An 18,906-nucleotide genomic window follows, 5' to 3' on the forward strand; every position below is an offset into this window, starting at 1 on the left:
ATAGAGTGGGGCAGTGTTTTGTTTTTAAGAGAATGACTTCAGAAATATATAGAAAAAGCAGAACTGATGCCAGAAAAGTAAAGTGTAGCTAGTATGGCAACTCCATATATATGTGTATATAAACTACCATTCCAAAAGTTTGGGGTCTTTCAGGCAATTTCAGGTTTTCCATTAAAATTCACATTTTTATTCATGTGCTAACATAACTGCACAAGGGTTTTCTAATCATCAGTTAGCCTTTCAGCACCATTAGCTAACACAACGTAGCATTAGAACACAGGAGTGATGGTTGCTGGAAATGTTCCTCTGTACCCCTATGGAGATATTCCATTAAAAATCAGCTGTTTCAGATAGAATAGTCATTTACCACATTAACAATACCTTGTTCCAAATGTTGCAGTTTCGCAGAGGTGAAATGTGGTAGGTAAAATATCATATATATGCCTAAGGATATTTTATACACCTTATGCTATTTTAGAGTATTATCTACTGGACTACATTAACAACATGTCACAGAGCATAGAAATGTCTGCTTTAAAAAGTCTATCACAAATTAGGGTGAGGCTCTGAAAAATTACTCTTGGAGTGAACAGAAAGTTCATCTCAGATTTACTCTACCATTTTACCCTTTTAAAACTCTCAAACTTTCTGAAATAATTAAGCTGACATGTCATTCAAGATGCCGCTCAGTTCTACCTGTCAGGGAAAAGCTGAGAAACGGTGAATGACTGACATCTGTGAGAAAACGGCAAACAGGCTGTAAGAATATTAACAGTGAAAGGAGAATAAATAAAGACGGCTCCACACATTGGACCTTACCAGACCATAGGTGGTTGTAAGGTGCAGTCTGGATTCGGAAAATGAAATATGGATCTTTTCTTTAAGTAACTGTGGGGCTTTCTAATTAAAACTGTTTTTCCATATTGTCTGCTAAGAGGGCAGGGCCAACATACTGCAGTGTTACAGGAGGGAGTGCTGGTAGAAGAGGCAGCATGCACAAAAATAGGATGTGCATAAGTGTGGAGATCCTCTGTTCTCTCTCTCTCTCTCTCTCTCTCACACACACACACACACACACACACAAACACACACTAAATGCGCTGCGTCCAGGACCTGAAGAGCCCGATGGTCCTCTGAGGAGCAGCAGCAGCCGAGAGCTGGGACAGAGAGGATCAGCCACTGGAGCAGAAGGCCGGGGCCGAGGCTCTGAGGGCCAGGCCTGTCTGGAGAGGCTCTTTCAGGGCCGGCGGAGGAGCTCGGCGGCGGCGTGTGGAGACAGCCTCGTCCAGATGGCTGCTGTGTGATTTACCAGAAACGGGAAGCAGCTGTGGCCAGCGCCGAGCCCCCCACGCTTGACTGGGACCCAACAAGGGAGGGAGGGCATTTGCATGAGAGGGATAATCTGGCCAACCAAAGCTGGCCCTGCCAGAATCCCACATCTCACTTCCCCTTTCAGCCCTGCTGACTGAAATACTCCTTCAAGAACCAGACTTGTGGGGTTTACAGGATCCAACAAGATGGTAGCACTCAATATGTTTCACACTTTACAGAACTGTGTCTCATTAATGGGCGGCCATGACAGAAACTTCACTGCAGATTCTGTAAATCTGGTCACTGTTTCTGATGTTTGTTTATAATTTCTCTTGACTTTTCTTCACATCAATGTCTATTTAGGAATGCAAGTTGATCATTGTTTTAAAAAAGAATAAATGAGCAAGTGGGACCTTATGTTAAAGTAGAATGTTTAGGTTCGAAGTGGGAAACAAAATACATTTCTGAGGAATGTTCCTTGACTATTTTTTCCCTTTTTTTAGTTTACTATTATACATCAATGTAAAATATTGGATATTTTTTCTTCACTACATTTATTGAATACTTAATGTTACTTACCATAGTGTTTAAAATTAAACCATTACTATTAATCTTGCCTCCCTTGTGACAATTTAGAAAAAAAGCAGTTTGTGTTTGGAACAAGTGTCACACTTCAGATGTCTATAAGTTGGCAGTTTCTGTGAATAGCCACATTCTCTTAAAATAATGGTTTATCTTGAATGACTGTTATACGCCCATACAGATCAACTTACACCACAAGAGGAGGGGAAACCTGGATAAACAATTGGACTAAACTACCTTATTATACATTATATTCAAATATTGTATGACAGACAGATCAGCTGAGTGGTCAAAACCAACACAGTGAAGACTGTCAGGCGAAGTGGAGATATATTTCTGTCTCTAAAATATTTTCAACTGGACTGTTGTAACTCTGTATGTGGGTGTAGAACAGTCACTTCTTCAGTATCCACGGATGGATTTGGATGAAATTTTGGCAGCGATGCAGCTTATAGTCTGGATCCACGGATTTGTTAAAGATTTCTGTATCATTGCGAGATAGCAACACGTCATCACTGTAACTATGACAACAAGTGAACACTATGTCAGCTGCCTGCTGACGCTCACTATTGTGATCCTACAACAAATCTACCACTGCGGACTTATCATACAACAACTGAGTAGCCTGGGTGGAATAGTGTGCTCTCAGAGTGCTTCTCTCATTAGTAATGTTATAAATGGGTCGACAGCACCTTCAGAACTTACATTTTCACAACCTAGTTATAGCACTGAGGTCGACCAACCACTGCTCTTGATTGTTCCAAGATACAGACCTAAAACGGAGGTGATCGTGCTTTCACAATCGCTGCTCCTTATCTCTGGAACATTGCAAGAACTGCTGAGACTTCAGAAACTTTTAATATGCTGCTGAAGACTAAACTTTTCTCTTTGGCCTTTCATGCACGCAGAGCTTAACACCTGCAGACTTCATCTTTTATTGTGCTGTGTCTTTAATTTTGCTTTAGTTTATTGTGCTTTTCATCAAAGTTGTTATAACTTTTCATCACTTGGTTGTTTTAAATTTGCTTTATAAATGAATTTCATTTGACTATATGAACTAGTTAAAACTCAATTAAATGCATAAGCAGCATTTTACCATGTATAATCTAGATTAGAGTAAGACACAGAGGGTTCATTTTCAACAAGAAGAATATGTTAACCTGTTGTATTTAGAGGTTAGAATCCTAAAGAATTTCAGTCAAGGTAAGTTTGGTAACACCTGTCAATGGTGGAAAACAGCTCGTGTGAGCAAAATATGTACATTTTTAGTAATAAGTCAACAAACACAATCTGATTTCACACCACAAGCAGCAGCACAATTACACTCTGCTACCTCTCTTACCACTTCCTTGTGGATGTAAAGGCAATTTGAATCACTACCAACTATCAACATGAAATTACAGAGCATAACTGTACGGAACAGTTAGTGCTAAAAGGAATTCTGCAAATAATATGAAAATCTTCATTATTTCAAGAAAATGTCAAAGATTATATCTTTTTATAGAATCTGCTGATTATTTTTCTCTACTTAAAATAAATGACAATTTTAAATAACTTTTAATGACGTAAAGCTTCTTCTTTCTCTCGCAGTGTCCAAACAGGCGGTTATACTAAATCCTCACAAGTAGGGTGATACATTTCTATTTCTATTTCAAATGTCAGCATTCACAATTTGAATTACAAGCTTACCAAAAGGGCAGTACAATTACCATTTGTTCCCCCTAAAAAGCTCAGTGCAACGTGTGTGTCTGCTGCGTTTGTGTCCACGAAACCCCACATGATCGGTGCTGCACAGCCACAGTCAAATTGAGCTACAAGCCGACACCACATGGCACAGTTTTCAGTCCATACTCGATGGACTCTATAGATCCCGTCAGCACCAGAGGAATTCTGTGCATCTGTCCCGGTCCAGCTGTGAAGAGCCCCCATGTTCGGAGAAGCCCACATGGGGGTTGTGTGACTACTTTCACTGCTGGCTAATTCAACAAAGTTTCAATAGAGTGGCCAAAAACACAAGGCTGAAATATTTATCAGGGGCTTGACAAAAAGATGAAAAATATATGAAAGTCTTTTCTCATGGTCTTCCAGATTTTCAAAGATTTGTTCATTAAATTTACATGAGAACTTCATTTCATGTGTGCTCAGCCTATAATGGTCTCCTTCAACGGTGGAGCGCATGAGGCAGTGAGGCATTCAACTCGAAAAACACCACAATCTCCACTGACCAGAACCACCACTTGGCATTTGATTACACATTCAGTTGCACAAATCTAAGCGAGTCATGAACACTATGGATGAAGAGCAGTGCCACAACAATGGCAGACACATATTGTCTCACAAAAGGGATGTATTGCAGTAAGAGATTTTCCTGTTGAGTCCACTGCTGTCTTCATCAGCAACAGGAAGGGAGGCAAAGTTTTCAGGGTTTTTTTTTTTTTTTTAAAACACGAAACCCAGGATACTCTCTCTGTTGCCCAACTTCCGCGGAAAGGATTAGCAAACTCAGGCTCAGGATTATGTCAGGACAATTAGATTTTAGGCAAACTGTGCTGGTAGACTTGGTTGAAACAAAGAGAAGAAGGACCAAGTGTGAAAATGCCACAATACACTAAATATAAACTCTGCAAAGGAAAGAAAAACTTGTGCAGACATAATAGAAATTTAATTTATTATTATTATTTTGTAGAATATCTCTGGAAAACACTGCTAAATCTGCTGAATGTCAATCTTCAAACTATTACAAAAGGCTGCAAATCACTAGAAAGAAACATAAAACAAAATTGCTGCTTCATCTGGAACACTGCTCATGTACACAGCGCAGTTTCTAATGCTTACACCAAATCACAAAGCAGCTGGTGAATTAGGAACTGAACAAAAAAGCCTGGCTGATAGGAACGCCTGAAAATCATTTGAATGTTTAATGCAAACTGCTGGGAACAAGGTGCAGAGCAAACTGTCACAGTGAGGATAATTATAACAGATGTATGTCTGCATTTGAGACATTTCAGAAATTATGCTAACATTTCCCTCTCTTAGCAACTTCTGTTTACATTTTCCTCCAAGTTACAGCAGCTTGAACAATAATGGATCACAAACCAGCAGGCCAATTGTACTGAATAACTGACAATATGCGGCACTCTAACACATAGCTCTGAATATAGAAAATGATGGTTGTGAAGCTTGTATTTGGAAGCTTGTTGTGAGACTGCGCAGTCGTTTTAGACAACACCATTAAGCATTCCTGCTATTTTAACCACTCACTCTATGTGCAACAAAGTATTTAAGCTCCACAGAGAACCATTTTCTTAACTCAGTTCCAAAGAACATCCAGAACGTGAACAGAGGTAGATGATAATGAGTTTGAGAAGCCAAGTTTAACGTCCACATCCAAAAGTCTTATTCCAGTCTTCATACAGCTCCAAGTCTTTTGTCGAGACACTCGGTCGAACGGTCTTCAGGGCCTCCTGGAAGTCGCCGTACAGGATTGGTCGCACTTGATCAGCGGTGATGGTGGCGATGTCGCTGAGCTGGATGCTGCGTATGGGCCCCAGTGCCGCTTCTCGACACAGCTGAGTCATATCAGCTCCAGAGAAGCCCTCTGTGGACGTTACCACGCTCTCCAGCTCCTGCTCTCTCAGCTGGTTCTTCTCTCGAGCCATGAGGTTTGTCACTATCTGGTGTCGGGCAGCTGTTTCGGGCAGGGGGATGTATAAGCGCTTTGCCAGGCGTCGACGGGCGGCCTCGTCGATCTCCTGGGGCCGGTTGGTAGCGCCCACCACCAGGATGCGATCCTCGGCTGCCGTGGCCGCCCCATCCAGCTGAACGAGGAACTCGGTCTTTATCCTGCGTGATGAGTCGTGCTCCCCGTCCGTCCGCTGGGACAACAAGGAGTCAATTTCATCGATGAAAATGACAGCAGGCTGGTGGCAGCGGGCGATGGCAAACAGGGCTCGCACCATTTTCTCTCCTTCACCCACCCACTTGGATGTAAGTGATGAAGCGCTGATGCTAAAGAAAGTGGCCCCTGACTGACAGGCAATACATTTTCCGATCAGAGTTTTTCCAGTCCCTGGTGGTCCAAACAACAGGATGCCTTTAGGTGGACCACGGAGGCCAGTAAAGATGTCGGGTCGCAGCATGGGCCAAACAACAATCTCCTTTATGGTGGTCTTGGCAAACTCCAGGCCTGCTATGTCATCCCAGGCTACAGGAGGCCCGTGGTCCATGATCTCACTCATGATCAGCTCAATTATCTTTGGCTCAAAGTTCTTCAGACGCTCATCCAGGATTTGTGGTTCCTGACTGGAATTACGGCTCGCCACACTTTCTTCTTCTTCCTGTCGTGGGATAGGCGACACAAACTTGGAAAAAGCACCTCGAGGCCTGTTAGCACCCAGAGATTTCTTCACATTTGCTGCCATCCCAGGGTTCTGACCTCTCTGGGACTGATATTTTTTCTGTTGGTCAACAATGAACTGCTCACGAGCTGTTTTGAAGTTGCTTCCAGCTCGTGGGTCAGCTCCTCCATGACCTCCATGTTGCCCTCTGCCACCATCCTCTCCATCTGAATTATAAAAATTCTTGCGCTTAGATGGGTTGGAGGTAGGAAAGGAGGAGGACTGATAGTTTTGTGTGGACACTGCAGGTCCAGAGTTCACCTGTGGAAGAGCTGAAGACGGATGACTAAACAAAGGTTGTGGTCGGGCTGGAAGTTGGAAGGAGGAGTTTGGATTGCCTGAGCTAACATCTGAACCTCTTGACCTCTCAGCAGAAATATCAGCAGGAGTAGTGGCAGTGTTGCTAACCTCTGATTTAGGCTGTGGTGGTCCTAGAGTTTTAAACAATGCAGCCTCTGACCTGACTCCAGTAAATGGAGCAGAGAGGGAGCTGCCTCTGCTCTCTTGTCCCACAGTTACGTTCACATCAGCTGGTGCCACTGGGAAACTATCTCCCCCTGTACTTGCCTGAATCATCTTCTGAACGCTGGGCAACTGCAGCACACTCTCCACAGTCAGGGACGACTCCCATTTGTCGCTGTAGTTCCTCTGACTGCGGGCCAGATGGAGCGCGCTCTCTGCATAGTTGTTGAGCCCTGTGTGGGGGTCATCCGAGTCCAGCACAGCGGCGTAGCGCTCTGAGTAGGTCCTGAGCAGGCTGGCCATGCCGGCCTGAGAGAGCTGGGAGCTTGCCCATGCATACTGAATGGAGAGGATGTGGGCCCGGTAGGCATCGGCCGTCTGTTCAGGTGTACTGTTGCCAGATGAAATGTCAAAGGACCTCCTTTGCCATTCGTCCAGGTGTGCGCCGCTCATGCCTGGCCTGTTCCAGCCTGGTGAAAGGAGAGGGGACGAGAGTTATTAAAAATACATGACCTCAGTAAAAGCCAAGGCACACATCACCTCTGATCACAAAAAGTTGCAGTCATTCCATTACATTCTGTAATGTGTGTATGATACAGGGGGTCAATGATTTATTATTGACCTTTCTTAATATTCAGGGACTCTTCAAAAACAAATTAAAAAGCAGAGGCTGAAATATTTTCACCTTTGCTCAGTGTTATGAGGCAAGCGCACTCTACCGACAAAGCTTTGTGTTATTTAAAGTTGGGTTTTTGTGGCAATTAAAAGTCCTTGATTACCCTTAAGCTTTAATTAAATCCAGATAAAAGTAATTAAATGCTCTTCGCAGAGTCCAACTAAAAAATCCATTGTTTAACAATTTGTACAATGACTGGAGTTCAAATGAAAAAAAGACACATCTTATAAATACCTGGTTATTTGATTAGAGAAAAAAATGTTTTAAAATTCATAATGACAAACTGACCAAGAAATTTTAAATTAGGATGTTCTTTTAGAAACAGCAGGCCTCTCTTTCAGCAGTAGGTTTTAGATTGCACAGGCAGCAACTATCAGTGCTTCACTATGCAGATGTACATACGGTAATTTAAATGCATGCTGCTGCTCATACCCTCAAGCCACTTACTTGATGCCGTGTATCACAGCACTCTTAGATATATTACAACCAACAGCTTCAGAGCCCATCATTGTGTTCTCTATGAGGAACTAGGGGGGGCACCACATGACTCGCTCTTTTTTTTTTTTTTTTTTACTACAAAGCCAACCTAAAGCATCAATCAACACTTTCCAGACCTAGAAACATGAGTTCCTGTACTGGTTCACAGGATCAGATATACCTGGATATCCTACAGTAGGTATATTGAAAAGAGAAAAGGCAGCTTTCGCCTGCTGTGTACCTCACAGACAGAAAAGGCCTGACAAAGTTTTTACTTTATAACAGTTTAGGCGTCTGTTGAATTGTGGGTTTTTTTTTTTTTTGGTTTTTTTTTTTACAATGAATGCTTCTTTTTCTGTTTACTTAATGCTTTGTTCTTTTCTAATACACATGTTGAGTGTTGATTCTATATGTTTATTATGTACTTTTAGGACACCACTGTGAATGAGAGCCTCGCTTTCAAAGGTTATTGTCTCAATATGACAAACAACACTATAAAACTACCTCCACAGTATGAGTAGTGCTGTAAATAAGTGCATGAAACAAGGCTAAGTAAACCATCTAAATTAAAGGGTATGTAGCTCTACTAATTAAACGTTACTTTGTAATTATCCATAACTCTTTAAATTTCATTCAGCCTCCATTACAGTTGTTTCTGTTTTCTCTGCTCACTGAAAACACCCCACAGCTAGTCACAACACTCAGCATGCGGGACGTTACTTACTATTGCTGATGTCTTCTTATGATAGTGTGACAAAATAAAAAAAGTGCTACACTAAAAACAACTTTTATAACGTTGCACGTCGCTGTACAATCACTCTCCGTGTACATTAGTGTTTGTTCCCGCCACCTGTTTCTTCTTCCGGCCTCGTTCCAATTCGTTCTCAAAAAATATATTCCTGCTTTCAGTAAATTTCTCCCAAATTGCAAAAAACCTGAACAAATAAACGACATTTTCATGTTTGTACGAGTTGATAAAACGTCAGCTTGAGACGAAAGGACATGCACTATAAAGAGATAACATGAAGCAACTAACTTTTTGAAAGTATTGGAACGTGGCCCGTAACTTGTCACAAGTAAGGAGTGCTCCATTTATTCTCCAGCGCCGCCCAGAAATAAGTCGCTGTCGATTAACTTCCTATAATATCACTTCGGGAAGTTCCAGGAAAAGTTTCTTGACTAATGCTGAAAAACAGTAACCTACAATGAATTTCTACACACAGTCACAGTCTCTTTCTTGAGTTTTATATGGATATGGCTTCTACACTACTCGGGTCTGCGACGACATCGTGTGGCCAAAGCACGCTAAACAAACCTAGTTATTAAATGGTCGCTTTTGCGCGCTGCATTATGGGAAATGTAGTAGCGACGTTGTTGAAGTTTTGTCAAGGACGAAATTCAACATTAATTATGTTTAAATAAAGTGTACTTTTACATAAATTGTATTGAAACTTGAATAGATTTTCTTTTACGATGCACAAGACTCTATTAAATATCACCTACTGGTAATATCTATGTCGGCGTAAACTACACTAACCACAACCGCGGAGCTTTGTGTTTATGCCGTCGACGGTGGATGACAGCGGCTGATGAGCTTTCGGAGAATAAAGCACACGCCGCCGGTGGGAAAATAGGCTGTGATAGTGATTTTGTGCAGCTAACTATCCAATTAGTTCATGTTTTACGCTGTTCATTTCTATTACCGTTGTCTTTGAAGACGGATAACGAAACAACTTCCTGGACAGCGGTGGTCGCAGACCGTTAGCTGTGAGGTTAGCTAAACCGGAGACGGGATGTAAATTAATCCAGACGGGACCAGCCCCAGGAGCCGGGAGGGAGCAGTCAGTCAGTCAGTCACACCCTTGTCTGAGGACAGTGGAGGAAGTCTCTGCGCTGAACAACATGAATTTGTTGTCCTTCACTATTTATGCTGTTTTGTATACATATACGGTAGCTTTAGAGTGCTGAGTTAAAGCTTGTGAGCACCAGTTTGAGTTAACTGGGAAGTCTGGACTGGATATGACTGACTCATCATCATGGCACGGACAGAGGAGATAACCCCGACCAGTCTGTCTGCTGCAGTGACAACCAGACAGCCGCACAACTAGCCAAACAGCTACGTTATTAACATATTGCATCATTTTTTATTATTATATACTTCCCCTCTTGGTCAGCGTGGCAGTATGAGTGCCCCAATGTACACCTTTGTTACCCGTGACGACAACAGCACTGTTTATGCAGAAGTTTCCAAAATCCTCCTGTCGACTGGACAGTGGAAGAGGCTGAAAAGGGACAATCCAAGATTCAACCTTATGCTTGGTGAACGGAACAGATTGCCCTATGGGCGTCTAGGTAAGTGAGGTTTGCTTCACAAGAATCGTTTGTGTTTGCTATATTTGGTGCCCTCCTACTTTGGATGAGACAGCAGCTATGACTGTGTAGGAAAGAGTGTGTCCTTTACTCAGACATGCAATGCACCTAAATGTGGGTGTTTGAATAGGTTTTAAATTGTCTTAACTTTGACTTTACAGGCCATGAACCAGGACTGGTGCAGCTGGTTAACTACTACAGAGGTGCAGACAAGCTTTGCAGAAAAGCATCATTGGTCAAGTGCGTATCTATCTTGTTGAATTAAAAATCTATACCTTCTTTCTTGTTACTGATGCACTTGTCTGCAAGTAAATTATTCAGGGCAGATTGCATTAGCTGACCATTTCTTTCTTTGCCATTAGGCTGATAAAGACCAGCCCAGAGCTGTCTGACTCCAGTAACTGGTTTCCAGAGTCCTACATCATCTATCCCACTAACCTCAACACGCCTGTTGCTCCAGCCACCAATGGCATCAGCCATCTGAAGAGCAATCCTAAGACAGACGAGCGTGAGGTTTTCCTGGCCTCCTATCATGCTAAAAAAGAAAATGGAGAGGGTACGGTGTGGATAGCCAAGTCCTCTGCTGGAGCTAAAGGTAAAATCTGTTTCCGTATTTAGTCGTTTTAAACCTGAGCTAAGGGTGGGATAACATACCAATATGGTAATACATGTAGATCAGCCACGACATGAAAACCACCAACAACAACCTTTGGTCCTGGCATTTGTGTGGACCATGCTTTGACACGGACCACCCATCTAAACATTATTGTAGGCCGGTGCACCTTCCAAATGGTACTCGTCAAAGGCAACAGCCTCACCCAGAATGACAATGCGGCTTGCAAAACTGCAACTACTGCTAAAGAACAGTTAGAGAAACATGACAAAGAGCCCAACACATTGATCCAGCTTCCAAATTCCTCAACTCGCAATTTGATTGAGCATCTTTCTAAAGCAGAGGAACAATCTTGACCCAAAGGAACCTGCTGCCAAGGTCTCAGAGCTGCACGATATTAGGAAGGGATTTTAACGTTGTGGCTGATGAGTGTATATCATTTGACTTCCTCTAGTGATATACTATTGATACACTGCTGCCACGTATCGGCATTTTTATGTAAACTTGCAGGTGCTGTAAAGAGATCCCTACATTAATTTGACTTACTACTGTTACTCCTTCTTAACTACTTGTAGTGCCGCTTAACCTGTTGTCGAGAAGAAGAAAGTCACAGGGGGAAAATGGTAGACCGTGGAGAAAAGCAAATCTGAGGGCGAATTAATTAAATTGTCACATGTCAAATAGAATAATATTGATGATCCACAAACACTGACATCACAAGGCAGTGAATATATACATGACGTCTGCTTTTTTAGGGGTATTTTTCATTCTTCAGTAACACAAATATTGTGATTTATCATAGATAATTGTCTTGCTTCCCATTAAGTGTTATAAAATCAGTTGTGACACTTTAGGTTGCCATTATTACATGCTCTCTACGAACTGTTTTGTGAGGTCTTGCTCTGCTATATTTCCATTTAATGCAGTCTACTGAGAATATGACGATGTTGGCCTCCGTGGCAGATTAACATATATGTTTTTGTTGCGGCAGGTGCTGGTATTTTGATATCCCATGATGCTAATCAGCTGCTGGAGTACATTGATAATCAGGGGCAGGTTCATGTTATTCAGAAGTACCTGGAGAAACCTCTGCTTCTGGAGCCGGGGCATCGGAAATTCGACATCAGGCAGGTGTTTTCTGCTTAACAGAAACCCAGAGAGAATTTGCAAGTGCCTTTGTAGTTTAACTCTTTATGCTATGCTGTTGCTAGGAGCTGGGTGCTAGTGGACCATCACTACAACATCTATTTGTACCGGGAGGGCGTGTTGCGGACCTCCTCGGAGCCCTACAACAGCGCTGACCTCCAGGACATGACCAGCCACCTGACCAACCACTGCATCCAGAAGGAGCACTCCCAGAACTACGGACGCTACGAGGAGGGGAACGAGATGTTCTTCGATGAGTTCAGGCTGTACCTGCTGAACACTCACAATGTTACCCTGGAGGCCACCATATTACCTCAGATCAAGCAGATCATAAAGTAGGTCCTTCTCTTTTTGTTGCTCTTTTTATTATTCGACTTAATCTAATAAAAGAAAGCAGGGCTTAGATTTTTTTTCCATATCAAATGCTTTTAATATTTGACTGCCAATCTTATTCCGTATCCCACCTTATAAACAGAAACTTGCATATTTGTATGGTTGAAGACATTCTCTAAAATTGTGTTGTCAAATCTGTCATAGCTGATGTTGTGATATTTATTCAAGTTACTTAATTGTCAATAACCTTTTAATTTTCTCAAAAGCTGGATACAGACAAAGCAAATGGGAAAACTTTGTTGTAGTTTGAGGAACTGTGGTAAATATGAAATCCAATGACAAGTAAAAAATGAGGACTGCTCTGTTTTGCTGTTTGGGGCATTTTGACTCATGGTTTAGATCCACTTTTGTCTCCTTAGAGGGAAGAGTCACTGCAAACCATTATGAAGTTGTTCAGAGTGATTACCTTTATCCTATGATGAAACATTTCTATCCTGTTCCATCACTTTAAAATCAGGACACATTGAGGTTGTTCTGGCAGAACAGGGCGACCCAACATTTACTGAAAAACTGTGTGTCGGTTTTTGTCCTTCACTTTGTCTTTAAGTGAGATCTTTATTGCTCTATAGCAGAAAAATCCTTACGTTTGTTAAATTTTAAAGGGATTCTTGAGGAAAAAGAACAAAGCAACACGATGTTAGTAGTGAATAGTTTGCCAGTTGTTTTGGCTTTCAAATTCAGGCTTAGATGCATACAGGCAGCTTTACCTTGGGGTGCAGACTGGAATTTCTGAAAAATTCCATTGGATTATTGGGACATTTTTTAATTCATGGATCCCAGAGAACAAATCCTGGTGACTTCAGTGAGCCGCTGACCTTTCCTCTACAGTGATCTCATAAGACTCTCTGTCCAGAAGGTTTGCATTGTCTTTGGCTGGAATTCCTTTCGCTTTGCTGCAGCTCTTCCATCACTTTCCATGTTTAAGCAGAAGCTGCAGCAGATCCTATGCTGACTGGTTTCACCGAATTGCTGGCATTAATCTAGGTTGTTTTTAATCTGTGTTTAAACACTTGTGTGTCATTTTTTTGTGTTAGTTTTGTTTGTTGTTATCTTTCTTCCTGCTGGGGCCTCTTGCCAGGTCATCACTGTAGAAGAGTATTTATTCTATTTATTCTCAACTGATCCTACCTGGTAAAATAGAGACTGAAAAAAATCATCTTGCATGGTGTTGTAAAACTGCAAATGTGTAGTTTGAGTATAATCTGTTGGGGGAAAAACAGTTTTTAAACCTTGTTTGGACCAAAGTCACCTAACATTGAAAGTATTTTTTGCTCATCAGGTTTGACTGATGATACATGTGAACACTGAAATTGCAGCAATGGATCTCTCCTAGTCCATTTAGTTAAGACCTGGGGCCTCATTTATAAAACATTGCGCAGGATCCATACTAAAGTTTGCGTACGCCGAAAATCCGAAATGGGCGTATGCCCTTCACCCCTGATTTATAAAACTTTGCGTAAGCACAGCTGCATGCAATTTCTTGATAAATCACACACCAGCTGGAAGATTGCACAGGTGGATCCACCTCACATTCCGCCCACAACACACCCACATTTTACCATGAATGGTCAATGCAAAGTAACTCATGAATGTATCTGTATATAAATAAGCTGCTGATCCACGGCATTGTACGCAGTGACGGCCGTCAGTCTTCACTGCTGTGTGTCAGGATGAATGAATCGTGTGTTGACCCAGGCCACCCTGCCACTAAATTTGTTATGATCATGTCCGATGTACAAATAATTTGTAAACTGATTGAATGTACATTTTTTCGGTTCACATAGACAAATTCATTTTCACTCGGGGGTTGTGGTGTGAAGCACGTGTGCCTGCGTGCCTGTACAGGGCTGATTAATGGTTGGACGCTCATCCCATTCAGCCGCATATGGATAAATAAACAAAATTCTTTACTCTTTTTTTTTTTGCCTTTTTACTGTGATAGTTGCAGTGAAGAGTGACAGGAAATGGGGAGAAGAGTAAGGGAAAGACATACATAAAAGTGCCGCGGGCAGGAATCAAAGCTGGGCCACTGCGTCAGAGATCACCCCTGCAAATGGGTCTTCTGCTTTCCCCGATGAGCCATACGGGCGCCGGGTGATCAGTCAACAAAATTATTTAATAAAGATCACCGCACCGGCCCCAGATGTGGACCGGCCCTTCGGTCAAACGACCGAATGAAATAACGTTCAATCCGCCCCTGATTGATATATGAACATAGTTCTGCAAATACAGTCGTCGGCCGAATGACGCACTATATGAACATCTACAACAATGAGGGTTTATGATTATCAGGCTCTACAAGTCTAATATGTGATAATAAAGGTTTGAGATCAATCTGGTTTCAATTCGCCACTTCACCCTCCGGCACTGCCGTTCCCTCTGTCTCCAAAATGTGCTTAAGCAAGCATCAAAGTTGGCACACCGGTGCACACATTCTCACGCCAAATTTGTTTTAGAAATCACAACGTACACAGCGTACGCCACTTTCTACGCAAAGTTTGTGATTTACGCCCTGTTTTGTGCGTAAGGAAGCATCAAGAATCAAGGTTGGTGCACCGGTGCGCACATTCTCACGCCAAGTTTGTTTTTATAAATCACAACCTTTGCGTAGAAAGTGGCGTACGCCACTTTCTAGCCCTGTTTTGTGCGTACGCAAGCTTTATAAATGAGGCCCCTGGTCTTGTTAGACTGAAGTAACTTCCAGGTATTACCAGGATTGCTGTCAGGTGGCGAGATTTGACTGTGAGAAGTTTGCCACCACCCTGAGGTTGATATCTGTGGTAAATGGTGAAACATCTCTAGATCAGACTGGGTGAAACGTTTGTTCTTAGATCAATATTTGTTTTTCTCTGCTTCTTTGGTTTATTATCAAATATGTGTTTGCTACTAATTAACAAATGTTAGCATGCAAACACACTAAATTAACTGGCATGACTGTGGTTAATGTCATCTCTGCTAAACAGTTGCCTAATGCCTGACATGTTTATTACTTGTTTCACATGTTTGGAAACAATCACAGGGTTTGTTATTAAGAGTTAGATGATTAAAGATGATTTTTCTGTCTGGTTTCACAGGAGCTGTCTGACATGTATTGAGCCTGCAATCAGCACCAAGCACCTGTCCTATCAGAGCTTCCAGCTCTTTGGATTTGATTTCATGGTGGACGAGAGCTTCAAAGTGTGGCTCATTGAGATCAATGGAGCTCCAGCCTGTGCACAGTCAGTACCATTTATGTATAAAAGTGCCTTTCTCAGCATTTCAGTAGTTAACTTGTATCTACCTTTTTTCATTGGTGGTCTTTGCCACTTAGGAAAGCCTGGAGTTTTCACATCTGTTCCTCCAGTTTACATCCAGACACTCATTTTTGGCTTTTAATGGTATATATTTACTAATGGAAAAGTCTGATTGAATCTTCTATACTGCATTTTGAATCATCTCAGATAGCTTTAGGTTGTGTGCGCTATCTGCCAACTTGAACTCATTAAGTCAGTTGCAGAAGTCTATAGGTAAATTAACACTTTCATTATCTTTCCTCCTCCAGAAAACTATATCCAGAACTATGTCAGGGGATTGTGGATGTGGCCATTTCCAGTGTCTTCACCCTGAACAGCGGCAGTGACTCCTCCTCTGCTTCTTCCTCACCGTACTCATCCTCCCCATCCTCAATGTTCACCACCAACTCCTGCTCTTCTCCCAAACTGAGAGCTCCGCTTCATGTGGGGCCTTTCACTCGACTGTGAGAACCTCCCAGATGTTTCCCTCGTTTCTTCTGTGCTAGAAGCTTCCTCCATGTTCTGTCCTCACTCCTAAACTGCACCTGAGAAGTAGCACTTGCCAGCAAGGCGACCCTTCGTTGTATCTCGGCTGAAAGGAGTCTTTCTTTGTGTGGAATTCACTGAACTGCAAAAGCGGTCTCTTCTTTCCTGATTATGCATATTCTGAATGTGAGAACGACGACAGAACTGTTCAATAAATGTTCAGGGAGTTTCTGAATGAGGACAGACACCCGTCCATCTCAGCTCCACCACCACTTTCCCCCCAAGCAGATGAATGGAGGTGTGAAGGATGCAGAGATGCTCCAACTGAGACTGTAGTGCCTTACATTTCCAGCCACGCTCCCTTAAAAACACTGTCCGTTAGCTTGCTCTGTTATAGTGGCTCGTACTTGTTTCAATAAGCCTTTGCACTGTTGCTCAATTAAACCAACGTGTTCAAGATCAATCAGTCCACAAGAAACAACAGAAAACAGATTCCTTGATATTTGAGATGTTGGTGAACTTGTGGAATTCTGAGTGCTGCGTTTCCACTTTTCTGTTGTTTTTTAGTGTTTTATAGCTTCCCAGCAGCTACTGCTACCCATTAGTTTGAATGAGAAATGCTAACATTGCTGAAAAAGATGCAGAGATTGGTATGTTTAAACTTAGAAAAATATATGACGACATATTGACTAGTATACTAACTAAATGTGTCTGATGAGCTAAACATTAAATAGATCAAGGTTCGCCTTGAAAAACAACATTCCTCTTCACTTGAATGTGTCGATGCTATGTATTATTTACATTCAGGGCAGCTGGGTGGCATAAGTGAGCCGATGGACCATCCTTCAGTAGGAAAACCCAGATCTAAGTCAGCCCCCACAAGCTCTGCTCAAGTATCCCGGACTTCTCAATTACAAAGAGAAAAAGGGAAAAGAGAACCCAAAAGTATTTTTGTTATTCTGTTATAAACAAGTTCTTCATAGGGTACTCCACTTTGTTTAATTGTCATTAGAAGAGAGCATGTTGGTGTGAAAGCATGTAGCACACACGGCGTTCTCCTGCTGTAAAGACCTGCCGTAATGTCTGTTTTACTTCTGATGTGTGACAAACTAGAGTGTCGATGTGAAGTGTTGTGTGGATTCCGTTTTTGAAGTGTTGAAATGAAAGTAGAGTAGATTGTACAGAGTGTCTTATCGATTATTTGAAGCATTTAACGGCCCCGTGAAATTAAACTTTCCTGACACAGTAATTAATTGCTGATAACAACTAAACAAAGAGGAAAAAAAACATCCAACACTACTTCAGACTTCTTACACAGATCTTGCAAAACATGTCACTAACAAAGAAATGTCAGTTACACCAAGGAAGTTTGATTTGCATCAGTGATGCATTAGATGATGTTTAGTTTCACGGGGTCCTTAAATGTTTCACTTTTTTTTTAACTAAATCTCTTTGTGAGTAGACGAGATCTTAGAGGTCAAACTGTCCAAGGTGGCTTGTGTCGGATCAATTTTACATCAGTTTATTGTATTTAATTTTTCTCTTTCGCTGGCTTCAATTTCATGACAGGTGCATGCTGGGGAGACAACTGTTGTGTTTCCATGAGCTCATCTGCACTTCAAACTAAGTCATAATGTGTGGTTTTAGTCGGTGTGTCTGTCATGATGTCATGGTTTCCTGCTGTTCCCCTCTTTTATCCCGTGTTCAAATGTGCGAGGCTTTGCTTCCCGTGTTGCAAGAAACACCAGTTTTAGGGAAGCTGTCATTTTTTTCAATCACTGTGTGTTTGTGTTTACAAGATGACTCTGAAGAATGAAGGATATGTAAGTGACTGAATGTCAGGAAGATGGATTAGTTACACAGGGCTGTAGTAGTCCCAGTAACTGCCTGTCTGTAGGTAAAATAATGTCTTAATATTTGGAAAGATATGACTGAAAGTGGTAGAAGTGTCAGCACTCATTTTGGAAAGCTAAGGAAAACCATCAGTATTATTTTTAAGATGAATTTGTTGGGAAATTTTCATTAAAGGGAAGGGTGCCTTAGAGGGAATTGCATATTGATTTAAAAAAAAAAAAAAAAAAAAAGAAGCAATGCACCTCCAGCATTTAAATGCACCTTCATTTTCTTTGTACTGAGGTGAATTTGTAAAACCTCTGTCAAATTCCATGATGTCATTTTTCTCTCATTTGGAGTTTCTTTGCACGTGTGACTAATTTGATCGTGTTTTTTGTATTTCTCTTTCTTCATCTTTACCAAAGATAAAATCCCTGCTGTATTTTCAGTGTGTAGTTTTGTCAGTGCTAGAATCCCACGTCGATTAGCCAACATGATCTAAAATCAAGCATCGTACTCAGAGGGATGTGTGCTGTGTTTCTGTTAGGTGATGTTTTATCCAAGACCTTGCATGAACATTTGTCTTTCTGAGAAACAATATTGTTAGAATTAAACTTACTACTTACCATTAAACTTCTGTTCTACATACATTTCTGCACTACCATGGTTGACTCGATCTGTACGAAACACGTCATTTCCCAAGTGTTGGACTGTGTAGGATTAGATTTACAAATATATATATTTCTGGTTGGGATGCAGCACTGAACAAGGTGAGGGTGACCTACTTTTCTTGGGACGTGAATGTAGCTGGAGTAAAATGCACTGAGAATTCAAAGAAACTAAAAAACGCGGAGGCTGAGCTGAAGTACTTAAACAGCCCTGCTGTAA

At 41.7% G+C, this 18,906-nt stretch overlaps 2 protein-coding genes across 2 annotated transcripts; one reads left to right on the forward strand and one right to left on the reverse strand.

Annotated features, from left to right (window-relative positions):
- Nucleotides 1-4,544: 4,544 nt before the first annotated feature.
- fignl1 (fidgetin-like 1) lies at nt 4,545-9,149 on the reverse strand. The gene is made up of 2 exons (XM_022215209.2): nt 8,630-9,149; nt 4,545-7,222 (listed from the first exon to the last, which is right to left on the reverse strand). The coding sequence occupies exon 2, from the start codon at nt 7,203-7,205 to the stop codon at nt 5,268-5,270; it is 1,938 nt and encodes a 645-aa protein (XP_022070901.2). The 5' UTR covers nt 7,206-7,222; nt 8,630-9,149; the 3' UTR covers nt 4,545-5,267.
- Nucleotides 9,150-9,461: 312 nt separating this feature from the next.
- On the forward strand, nt 9,462-18,668 carry ttl (tubulin tyrosine ligase). The gene is made up of 7 exons (XM_022215211.2): nt 9,462-10,257; nt 10,437-10,515; nt 10,638-10,870; nt 11,880-12,015; nt 12,100-12,369; nt 15,502-15,645; nt 15,969-18,668. The coding sequence occupies exons 1-7, from the start codon at nt 10,089-10,091 to the stop codon at nt 16,165-16,167; spliced, it is 1,230 nt and encodes a 409-aa protein (XP_022070903.1). The 5' UTR covers nt 9,462-10,088; the 3' UTR covers nt 16,168-18,668.
- The last annotated feature ends 238 nt before the right edge of the window (nt 18,669-18,906 follow it).

Source organism: Acanthochromis polyacanthus, chromosome 15 (assembly GCF_021347895.1).
Source record: "Acanthochromis polyacanthus isolate Apoly-LR-REF ecotype Palm Island chromosome 15, KAUST_Apoly_ChrSc, whole genome shotgun sequence".
In the NCBI taxonomy this organism is placed as follows: domain Eukaryota; kingdom Metazoa; phylum Chordata; class Actinopteri; family Pomacentridae; genus Acanthochromis; species Acanthochromis polyacanthus.